The sequence below is a fragment of the Saccostrea echinata genome, unplaced genomic scaffold (genome assembly GCF_033153115.1).
Source record: "Saccostrea echinata isolate AGI-Se365-2 ecotype Australia unplaced genomic scaffold, CSIRO_AGI_Sech_v1 ptg000044l, whole genome shotgun sequence".
NCBI classification, from domain to species: Eukaryota; Metazoa; Mollusca; class Bivalvia; order Ostreida; family Ostreidae; genus Saccostrea; species Saccostrea echinata.
The window spans coordinates 5,875-18,329 of record NW_026889793.1 but is presented as its reverse complement, the minus strand read 5'-3'; the positions used below and the strand labels follow the sequence as shown (position 1 = coordinate 18,329).

The 12,455-nt window shown below is 35.6% G+C and overlaps 1 protein-coding gene and 1 long non-coding RNA gene across 2 annotated transcripts; one reads left to right on the top strand and one right to left on the bottom strand.

Annotated features, from left to right (window-relative positions):
- The first annotated feature begins 9 nt into the window (after positions 1–9).
- On the top strand, positions 10–3,779 carry LOC133201413 (uncharacterized protein K02A2.6-like). The gene is made up of 2 exons (XM_061337219.1): positions 10–485; positions 620–3,779. Exons 1-2 carry the CDS (start codon positions 10–12, stop codon positions 3,777–3,779), a joined length of 3,636 nt encoding a protein of 1,211 aa, XP_061193203.1.
- Positions 3,780–4,786: 1,007 nt separating this feature from the next.
- On the bottom strand, positions 4,787–10,125 carry LOC133201495 (uncharacterized). Its single transcript, XR_009723096.1, has 3 exons — positions 10,081–10,125; positions 7,927–8,049; positions 4,787–6,009 (listed from the first exon to the last, which is right to left on the bottom strand). It is a non-coding gene; the product is annotated as an uncharacterized LOC133201495 (long non-coding RNA).
- Positions 10,126–12,455: the final 2,330 nt, after the last annotated feature.

Genomic DNA, 12,455 nt, shown 5'->3' with positions numbered 1-12,455 from the left:
AACATACAAATGGCTGTGTACAAGTTTAGAAACTGTAAGCAATCGGGCACTCAAACACTTGATGAGTATGTAACTGAACTCCGTAGATTGTCAAAAGACTGTGAATTTAATGATGTAAACAAAGAAATCTTATCCCAAATCATTCAACACTGTCGCTCAAACCGCCTGTGGAGGAGAGCACTACGTGAGCCCGATATGACCCTGCAGAATCTAATGGATTTAGACCGAGCGATGGAAGTGGCTGAAACACAGGCGCAAACAATGGAAGAACAGAGTGAGCGTGCTGTGAATTTTGTAAACAAACCATGTGTGAAATTTAAGAACAGACAGAGTGAGAAGCCGAAAGGTCAATCTAAGTGCACGGCCGTGAGCGCTGCTGTGGCGAACACGTGTAGGAACTGTGGGGGACCATATCCGCACACTGCAGAATGCCCCGCTAAAGGCAAACAGTGCCGCTATTGTAAGAAACTAATCACTTTGAGAAAGTATGCCGGTCAAAGAAAAGTAATGGTGCCAAGGGAAGCTATCCAAAGAAACACAAAACGCGAGTTGTGCGAGAGTTGGATGTTGAAAATATGTCTTCAACTGATGAAGAATATTTGTATACTATTAATTGTAGCAAAGGCCCAAAACAGTGTCTTAAGGTCAACGGAACTTACTGCGATTTTCTCCTTGATACCGGAGCGTCAGTGAATATCTTGGACGAAGCAACTTACCTAAAGTTGGGACAACCCAGACTCGAAACAAACGGTTCCAAGCTTATGCCGTATGGAGGAAATGCACCGTTGGATGTGATTGGCTCATGTTTACTTGATGTTCAGTGGAAAAACATCATGCAACAACACAAATTCTATGTTGTCCGTGGGAGCAATGGAGCATTGTTAGGTTATTCAACGTGCCATTCTCTAGAACTTGTACATATTGTGAACCAGCTGTCTGATGCTGATGTCACTTGGAAACACCAAGACGTGTTCAAAGGAATTGGTAAACTTGTAAACAAAACAGTCCACATTCATACAGATACTTCGGTGAAGCCAGTTGCGCAGCGCAGCAGACGTATACCGTTTCATTTGCATCCGAAAGTTGACGCGGAGCTTCAAAAGCTGCTAGATGATGACATCATAGAACGCGTAGAAAACGAACCAACACCATGGGTGTCACCTATTGTCTGCGTCCCCAAGAAAAATCCTGATGAGATTCGTGTTTGTGTAGACATGAGAGAGGCAAACAAAGCGATCATCCTTGAACGACATTTAATGCCAACCGTAGATGAACTCATCCATGACTTGAACGGCGCATCTGTATTCAGCAAGCTTGATCTTAGACAAGGGTACCATCAGCTCGAGTTGGACCACGTGAGTCGTTCCATCACTACATTCAATACTCACGTAGGAATCTTCAGGTATAAACGTTTGAACTTTGGTATTTCGTCCGCATCTGAGATATTTCAGGAGACTGTGCACAGTGTGATACAGACTGTATCAGGTGCTAGGAATATTTCGGACGATATTTTGGTATTCGGTAAAAACCAAGAGGAGCATGATAAAGCTCTCGAGGACACTCTGAAATCACTAAGTGCCAGTGGTTTAAAATTAAATCAATCGAAATGTGAGTTCAATCGTGACCACATCACATTATTTGGCTTGGTGTTCAACAAGTCCGGAATATCGCCTGACCCAGCAAAGGTATCTGCTATACGCGATGCACAGAAACCGTCCAACATCAGTGAACTCCCAAGTTTCCTTGGCATGACTTCATATTGCCTTAGATTTATTCCAGACTACTCAACAGTAAGTGAACCTTTGGGGCGCCTGATGCGCGCAGACTTGTCATGGTCTTGGACAGCCGAACAGGACGCTGCTTTTGACAAGTTGAAATCACTCTTGTCAAGTGATACTTTGATAGTGTACTATGACCCAAATAAAACTGTTGAGTTAATAGTGGACGCTAGCCCAGTGGGTTTGGGTGCAATTCTCACTCAGGAGAACAAGGTTGTTGCATACGCCAGCAGGTCATTAAGCCCCACAGAGTCTCGTTACAGCCAGACGGAACGTGAAGCTCTAGGTATCGTCTGGGCATGTGAACACTTCGACATGTACTTACGAGGTGCACCATACTTCAGAGTTGTGACAGACCACAAGCCGTTGGAATCCATATGGAAGCGAGCTAAACCGCCACTCAGGATAGAGAGATGGGGTCTCAGATTACAACCTTACAAGATGACTATTGTCTACCGTCCTGGGAAAGATAACCCTGCTGACTATATGTCAAGACACCCCATTTTGACACAAAAACTCTCACGAGAGGAGGACATAGCAGAACACTATGTGAAGTTCATTGCCGAAAAAGCCGTACCTAAAGCTATGACCTTGGATGAAGTTAAAAGAGCAACAAATGAGGAAAAGACAATGCAAAAGGCTATTGACTATGTACGCACAGGAAAATGGTATGAACTTAAGCGACTGGAGGATAAAGATGTGGATTTGCTAGAACTACAAGCTTTACGGAATGTTCAAGACGGATTGGCTGTGTATTCTGACAATGTTTTACTTAGAGAAGGCCGTTTAGTCCTACCTAAATCTCTCTGTGAACGGGCCGTCACCATTGCTCATGAAGGACATCAGGGAATCAGTTGCACCAAGGCACTGCTACGCTCAAAAGTATGGTTTCCTGGATTAGACGATTTAGTTGAAAACTCGCTCAAATTCTGCTTACCTTGTCAGAGCGTTACTGAAAGGCCTAATCGAATTGAACCATTCAAGATGTCCGATATGCCACATCGTCCATGGGAAAACTTAAGTGTTGATTTTTGTGGACCCTTACCAGCAGGGGAATACTTATTCGTGATCACTGATGAATTTACCAGATATCCAGTCGTCGAAATAATGCGATCAACCTCAGCAAGTGCTACTATTCCTGTGCTGGATAAAGTCATTTCTACTTTTGTATTACCTAAGATCGTGAAGTCGGACAACGGAAGTCCATTTAACTCTGCCACATTCAAGGAATTCGCGGAAAACATGGGATTTCATCACCGCAGAATCACACCTCGTTGGCCTCGGGCGAATGCTCAGGCAGAATCCTTTAACAAACCGATGATGAAGGCAGTCCGAGTTGCTCATGTTGACAGGAAAAACTGGAAACAAGAACTGTTCCGTTTTCTTCGACAGTATCGAAATACTCCTCATTCATCAACAGGATTAAGTCCATTCACGCTGATGTTTGGCCGAGATACAAGAACTAAACTACCACAAATATCAGGACCAACAGATCGTCCCAGAGACGAAATCGCGCGACAGCAGGATGAATACGCCAAACGTAAGATGAGATCAGAGACCAGAAACAGGACTCAACAGATAAACAGTGGAGATACCGTCCTTATCAAAAACGAATCTGGAAATACGCTGACGCCAGCTTATAACCCGGAACCTCACATCGTAGTGAGCACCAAGGGAACAATGATATCAGCCTCCCCTTGTTCCAGTCCGACGACGAAGTGTGTTACGCGCAACTCGTCCTTCTTCAAAAGAATTGCGTGTCCAAGGAACATACAATCGCGCGAGACTGAATACCCGGAGGAGGAAGAGATAGTATATCGGAGGGCCAGCACAGAAATGCCGTTAAACGATACGTCATCATCAAACGTACCAGGAACCCCTGAAGCACAGAAACGTGTCGCGAGTCAAACCAAAGTCGTACCCAGTTCGAACCCTTACGTCACCAGGTCCGGTCGTACTGTCAGAAGACCTAATGTATTGAAAGACTTTGTGTCTAAGTGACTCTGTGAATAAGTGACTCTGTTGTTTAATAGATTTTGCTTTGTTATTTTTTTATTAGTCTAAAATGGTTCTCTGATGATTTAATAATTTTTTTGATTAAAATTAATGAATCTCTTTATCTAAGAAAAGGAGGGATGTAATATCTATATTTTAAAGTTACGAATTATTACCTTATATTTTCATCCACTGAATAGTATTTCCTTTATTTCTTAAGAAATCCATTGCTGTTTATCTGTGAGTAAACAACACTAAGCAAGCCACCAGTAAAGATTTCTTGAGCAACGGCTGTTCCATCAATTATACATACAATGTCATACACTTCTATAATACAATATTTAACATGTTTAATTTTACTTTGAATGTTTTTTTTATAACACCTTCCATTTTAACTTGATCAATTCCATTTGATCAAAAGCTCTGTATGGTTGTTAAGTACAAAAAAGACAACTGAAATCTATGCATACTTTAAACAATTTATTTTCCAATTCTTACCAAATGCTTGTTAAAGAAACCATTATATATCTGGCATGTCTTAACAACTGTTTGTTAAGAACATGAAAAATAAGCTGAAGGAATTCTTAAATAATTGCTTGTTAAATAAAATTAAGTAAAACTGTTACACTTTTATACAGAGTTTTAACAACTGTTTGTTAAGACTACCCAAAGAATTCCACAAGATATATTCTTAACAACTGGTTGTTAGAAATGCAAAGGAAGATGAACAGAATAAAGTCTTAACAACTGCTTGTTAAGAATACCAAAAAAATTTCACAAGGTATATTCTTAACAACTGGTTGTTAGGAATGGAAAGGAAGTCAAACGGAATAAAGTCCTAACAACTGCTTGTTAAAAATACCAAAAGAATTTCACAAGATATATTCTTAACAACTGGTTGTTAGAAATGGAAAGGAAGTCAAACGGAATAAAGTCTTAACAACTGCTTGTTAAGAATACCAGAAGAATTTCACAGGATATATTCTTAACAACTGGTTGTTAGAAATGGAAAGGAAGTCAAACGGAATAAAGTCTTAACAACTGCTTGCTAAGGATGCTAGAAGTAGGTCCATGGAATCCTTTTAAAATTTGCTAGAAAACCGGGATAAAAATTGACAATTGACAATCAATTAAAATTATTAAGCAAATATAGCACATACAAGTTTAATGAAATATTCTTTTCTTAACAACTAGTTGTTAGAGGACCAAGGCTAGACAACTCAGGAAACATTGGGAAAAATGTCTTAACTTTTTAATAAAAAGATTAGGAGTATGTTCAAGATATTTTCTTAACAACTGCTTGTTAAGAAAGCTATGTTTCAATTAATGCAATTCTTTTAAGGATACACCAAAGGTTTCCAAATGCCAGAATTTAATTTACATGTAATTCTTTCATTATCAAAGATAACATAATAAAGGTATATATCATTTGAAAGCTTGTTAAATTTACTATTTAATTATCCTAATTTAAACTTTAATTAATAACTTATTTAAAAATTATTTAAATTTTAATGTAAATTTTAGTGCATAAATATTTTATAAATCAACCTTTTTGTATTTAACCCCTCAAAGTGGTCATTTTGCCTCAAGGTAGATTAAAGATTGAACTTAAAAACTGTATCTCAGATTTTTTATAAATCTTCTAATTCAAAAGTTACAGCCATTTGCTCTTCAATATTATCAATTTATTAGCCTAATTTAACATTTTCCTCAATAATTCCAAAACTAAGCTAGATATCAAAAATCTGAGATACGGTTTTGTGAACACACATTTGAGAAGCAACCCATCCAATTTTCAGAGAAATTGGTCAATAAATAAGGGAGCTGAATCCTTTGAAATAATACCACACACTGTCTGATCTTACTTTATAGTAGAAGTCAAAAACCCATTACACAACAAAATCTGCCAAAGCTAGAAATATATGACACCTTAGAGATTCAGCTTTGGATACCTGTCACTTGGCCATATTTCCTATGCATATTCACAAAAATGGGAGGTTCTTTTCTGTATTTAGATGCTTTTATTTAAGTAAAATAGGTTCAATTCTGAATCAGAAAGATTTCCCGGCAAAATGGCAAGAGCTAAGCTCCACCTTCATATTAATATTAGACATGATAAATTGTTCATCGAGTTTTCCTAAAAAAGTCTTGCAGTAGGTTTACTTGTTCTTCTCTATTACTCCCAAGTATTCAACAACTGCCACAGTGTAATATTCTATTCCTCTTCTGTAATACCCTGTAAAAAATATACATCATTTGAGTGGTAAAATTCACATTCTTTGATATTTTTTTCTATCTAATATATTATCAAATAAACCATTAATTGAATTTTTACATTCACCAAACAAATTTATTATATTTGTGCATAATGCTGGACAGATTTAGGCAGAGAAGTGTGATGGGGTAAACATGGAATTTGACCTCAGATACTTAAAAAAAAGGTAAGAAATATGAATAAAGAACTGCATTTTGTATCTTTATTTTTTTTTCTAAAAATGTGGCAAAATGAGCCAGTACTTCCTAATGGAAACATCCAATAAAAGAGGTTAGGACAAGTCCCAGAGATGAGTAAACCAAGACCCTGCAGGAGATCCCCCCCCCCCCCCCCCCAAATATTTCTCATAGACGTTAAGCAGCCAAAATTGCCATCAGATTTGTTCCCTTTTCCAGACTTTGTGTATTGCAAAAAGTCTTTATCTAAGCAATTAATACCATTGTCATTTGCTGGACAATATTAAAAAAAAATCACACTGTACAATTTCAAATTAGTTTCCATTACTTTATACTGGATTTATTATGAAAGAGGCTAGACAACAAGATAATTTTATCCAAGACTGAGCAATTAAACTCCTTTGCTTAAGTCCCAAGAGATCTAGATAACATCTGCCTGATCAGAGATGCTCTACCAGTTAATTCCTCACAGGAAACTCATTAATTTATCTCTAATTCAACATCTAATTTGTTATTAAAATTCTTCTTGACAACTGCTTGATAATTGTACCAATGTGGAATTTCTCTCTTGTTTTTGACACAAGCAAAACGTTATCATATTTATTAAAAATTGTTGTAAAGTTAGCAATGAGAAAAAAACTGTGTATTTTCTTGATGAAACATTTTATTAAATATCTGCAATATTCTTACATCTTTTGGGACTGTATAATTTAAAATGTAAAGACATATATATATATATATATATATATATATATATATATATATATATATATATTTAAATTTTGCCTTAAATGAAGGTCAAAGTGCCCTTTAAATAGGATGCGACAAACCCTCTATTTAAGATGCATCAAATGGCCGAGTATTACGGTTCTTGGTCTAAAAGTTATCTAGTAATGAGCCGAACAGGATTTTCCCCTTTCTTGACAATAACATCTTAATTAAAGGTCACAATGACCTATTTTTAGAGTGAAACACACCTTTTACACAAGATGTACCAGCGAACAAAGTTTCTTAATTCTATGCTCATAGTATAAAAATTATGAGCCGGACACGAAAAAGTAAACAGACAGACATATGGACAAACATAAACGCCATAACAAAATATGCCCTGCCTTAAGATGAGCGTATGAAATTATAATTCTCAGGCAGATTATTATTTCAAATATCCTCATTCAATTGACAAAATGAAAGCTTTATTACAGCAGAAGAAAAGAATTATGACATCTTAGTGAACCAGTTGCTGCGTAAAAAATCGTCCATTTGACAATTTTGAAGAAGTCAATAGAAATAGCTGTTTAATATTGTTTCTTTACCACTTTAGGGCGTAAAGTCACTTTGTATTATAGTTCCTGTAACGAATTCCATTTATAGGGTATGAAATACACTGTTGATTAATTACATGCGTTCAAATGCTTTACCTCACAAAGACCAAACATTTTTCATATGAACGTAATTTGTAAATATGTTTTAAAAATCAAAGCATAGATTTATATGGCACCACTTCCTATTATTATATTATGACAATGAGCATTAGACTTGATTTGGCAGATTTTTCTTTAAAAACTTGTATTGCTTAATATGAGGAAATATTTGTCCAGTCCTATCTTTTCTCTGTGTCATGATAACAGATCAAAGAGTCCGTTATATATAAAGATTACCTAATGTCGATCGAGAGAGAAAGAGAGAGAGAGAGAGAGATTACCTTAGGTTTTTAATCTTAGTCGATGCCATCGAGTATAACATAAATTCGATCGTTTTTTTAAAACTCCACAAGACAATCCCATTCTTTCATTCACTGCTTCATATTCTTTTAGGGTATCAGAATCTGTAACCAAGATTATACATTTATTACGAGATATTTCAATGAATCATTACATTTCATTGTTATTTATATTTAGTAAATGGATTAGTTCCGGTTGACAGTGAAGAATATCGGTACTTCGATTTCATTTTGAGTGAGAAGTCCAACGAACATTATTTTTTAGGTGGCCTTATTAAATATGCGAGGAAAGAGTAAGCGCGGCTGAGGGAGACAGATGATGTTTACTTGAAAGCATACTGAATAATTTATCTATTTATGAAAAAAAAACTTTACACATCAATTATTTAAACACAAACACACACACAACACACACGGTAATTATTCTGAGTACCTATTCCGGGCATATTGAATACATATTCACACGTTTGTTAGGTATCAAGGAAACAAAACAAAATTTCAAATTATCAAAACCAGTCCACAAGGTAGAGAAATTCGACGTGATTCACCCGTTGGTTACCGACGATTGCTTTTCCTTTTCGTAGAATTTCCCACAACCGTCAACGGACGAGTTCATTGGTTACTGTTGAAAGGTGAAACAGGTTAATCTTTCGTCGGTAAAACAGTGTATTGATCTGACTACTCTATTCCAGTTTACATGTAACAACAATTTTGTACATATTTTAATATTACAAAGTCGTAAATTCTTTCCCTGTCATAGAACTGTTATTAATTTCTCGGGCTGTATTCGATAAAACATAATTCATAAGTTTTAGGGATTATCATCGCATGCCGATTTTTTGGTAAATTTCTATTTTAAAGGAAATAATAGAAAAGCGAAGATGATGAAAAAAAAAAGGAAAAATGACTGGAATTTGATGTACCAATTTTAATCGATTTGAGGGATTTTTTTCGGGGGGGGGGGTTCTCATTTAAAAAAGAAACTTAATACTGGTGTAATAGATCATATTTTGCTATGTCTTTAGGATATACATATTACATGTAAGTGAATTGAATAATATAAATACATGTAGCATATAAAAATACGTTCATGGAAAAGCAATTTGCTTAAAACGGACGGGTTCAACAGAAAATAATGCTTCCACGGATATTCCTGAAATATTCTCAATAAAAATAACTTTTAAAAGACGTGTGTCCGTAAAAGAATAATTAATGAAATATTAAGTTTTGTATGATGTTAAAAGGTTACTAAAAATTCTTAACTCTTTCTTATATTTATCAAGCACGTGAAAATACTTAATAGCCTATTTCTTACTTTAGATTATGAATATTAATGACACTTCTTTGTAACTACTTTCTACAGCTTGAGTATTTCTGACATTTTGTCAGTTTAAAATTAGAAAAGCGGCATTTGTGAAAATAATTTTAAAACAGGGCAGAAAGCATTGTCTTTTCTATCTACACAGTTGTTATTATCCCTTGAACCATTATTCATTACATGTGTGTACTCCGTGATGCGAACAGAACGATGGTTGCGGATTAAATTATATTAATGGGAAAAATCAGCCTTACTACTTCTTGTTTTATGGACACTGATAAAAATAACCTCAAGGGTAAGGAATGGATTAACAATTACTCATTCGACACATCTCGGCTGTTTCATGTCAGTAACGCCGGGAATTATCCGAAGTTATCGAATGCGCAATCAAAAATTCTCGTTACACATTCAGTCTAGATATCTTCATAATTTGGAAGCTTAGAGATTTAAACAAAACGGCATACTATAGGATTTTAAAAATTCATTTCAGTTGATAATTAATCAATTAAAACTTACAGGAAAATAAATTTTCGATTAAAAAAATTCATTAAGTACGTACAATGTTGGTATAATTTAAAAGAAATGCCGGTCCTTTTAGTCTTAACGTTACGATTTTCCAGTATTAAAGGACCAAAAATATGTATATATATTCACTCTTTTACAAGTTTTTTTTATTATTATTATTTATCATTTCTATATCTTGTCTTGTTTAATACATGTATGCTGAACATTTAACTTTTAACATTCAATCATTCTTTAAAACTTAAATACTTTGTACAAATGGCACATGCTTTTTAAGTCAAAATCATATATCTTACCTAGTCCTGAATTGACAGTTTCACTTGAATGCAAAAGATCTTCATCTTCAATACGTTTTTCTTGATCTGCAACAAAATGTTTGAATGAGTATTTAACTTCCGCTCCTTTATTTCTGCGCATGTCAAACAGTTATTCTTAATTTGATTGGTGATTTTTGGGGATATAGCCAATCGAATTCGAATACACTATTGAGGGCAAATATTTCGATTTCCAGTGATATGTTTCAGCCATTCTACAATTATGCCGACGGATTTTTTGTTAATTTTTTTTTATTATAAAGAAGATCCCACAAATTGCGACGCACAGTAGACTCCCTCTTTGTGATACTGATGGCAAGGACATAGAAGTTACTGTTGACGATCAAAGTAAGTGAATCTAATCTATTTACATACAATAATTACATATTACCTAATGTGAAGATGTTTGTACTATAAACGGCCAGTAGATGGTATTTTAATGTTTGTGAGTGTGGGTGTGTGGGCGTGAGGGTGTCTCTGTGTGTGAGAGGGAGGGTGTGGGATTGTGTGGGAGGTTGTTTAGGTGAGTGTGTGTCAACTTGAAATTCTACAGGTTTTTTTTTTTTTCATTAAAGCTTAAAAGAATTGCACACAAAAAAATACCAGTAAAGTTATTCCTTTTCTATCATCTTAACATATAAGTCCATTTTAATTCGATGTGCACAGTTCAAGTTTCCTATGAAATATATATTGGCACTCTGCACCACAGACTTTTATGATCCTCCACACCCTTTTTTGCCTATTGAGTTGACCTTGATTTCAAATTTATTACTTGACCCCCCCCCCCCCCCCGCCGGAAAATCAAGAATCTAATTACCACGTACCATGACGACTTTATTATTTTTCAAACGTCTAAACTTACTTCTCCCTTTTCAGAAAACCTCCCCATCTTACTCTAAATGTGAAGATACATGTAAAACACTAATCACCAGAATTTTCCCCTAGTTTTACATGTACGTCGAAACAAGGCTGAAGCAAAATACCTTACGAATTCCCCTTTGAATCAATGGCGTGTCAGCCCGAAACAGGGACAGAAGTGTTTGTCAGCTGTTCCTGGCTTGATTGCAATGCATTGATTTTTCCAACAGATTTTCAAATTTCTTGTGTAAAAAAAATGGCAGTTCATGATAAGGATTGAAGTGATATATCGCGATATGAAATTTTTGGCTATACCCATCCCTATTTTTTTTATACATGAAAAGCATGCTCATTGTTAAATTAAACAAGTCATTTTATGTACCGGTAGATATTATTGCCAGGCGCGGATCCAAGAATTTTTTACGGGGGTGGACCCCTCCCCCCCCCGCCCACCCCATTCAAAAAAAAACTTTTCCATCCAAGAAATATATTTTAAAAAAGAAAAACAAACAAACAAACAGACAAAAAAAAAAAAGAAAAAGAAAAAACTCAACTCTTTTCCCAAACGTGAAATACCTATTTCGTGAAGGGGGTGGGGGGTGGGGTTGGGTCGTGTTTGTTGACATTTAAAGCTTCATACCTATGACTTTTCATACCCATTTCACATAGAGAGCTATGACTTTTCATATCAATTTCACATAGATCCGCGTTTTCGAGGAGGGATCGTGTTTTCGGGGGGGGGGGGTCCAAGGTCAATTTTACTTGGAATAGTATATATATTTAATAACTCTGCAAATTCCAGGGGTCCCGCCCCCCCCCCCCCTTCTAGATCCGTGCATGATTGCGCAGTGTGATTAGGTCAAGTAATGACCTGTGGCCTGTGAAAATGAAGATATTTGCTCTCTGCATGTATATATCATAGAGATATACTACAAATGTATATATAATGTATTGTTTTAAAAAAATGTGAACAGGAGTACTTCTTCCACGACGTTTGTTTTAAATTATCTATTTAAAATGATAAATTAACATCTAAAGCTCTACAATTTTGCTAAGACGATGTCCTAAATTTTGATAATGTGGTACAACCTGAAGCCTCAAAATTATTTAAGCTTGATCCCTCATGAACTAAAGAGATTTTAATGAATCGATGAACTATCTAATTTACTTTTACATAAAAAAAAAATAGAAATTAAAAGATATCTTACCTTGATGTATAGAGAACGTTCGGAGATTCCAACAGAACACAGGATAATAGAATTTCTGAAAGAGTGTAAGTTTTCGCGGGAAATGTTACCATGTTAATCTTATTTTGCATACGATGGGCTGGCTGAAGCCTGTCATTAATTTCTACCAATGGCAGCACTAGAATCATTTCGACGGGTCGCCTTTAACTTGTATAGACAGATGTCCGAAACACTCATCACAGACATCAAAGGGTCAGATTTTCCTAACATTGAATAGCTTGGTACTCCGCTAATAACTGTTACTCTTTCGTC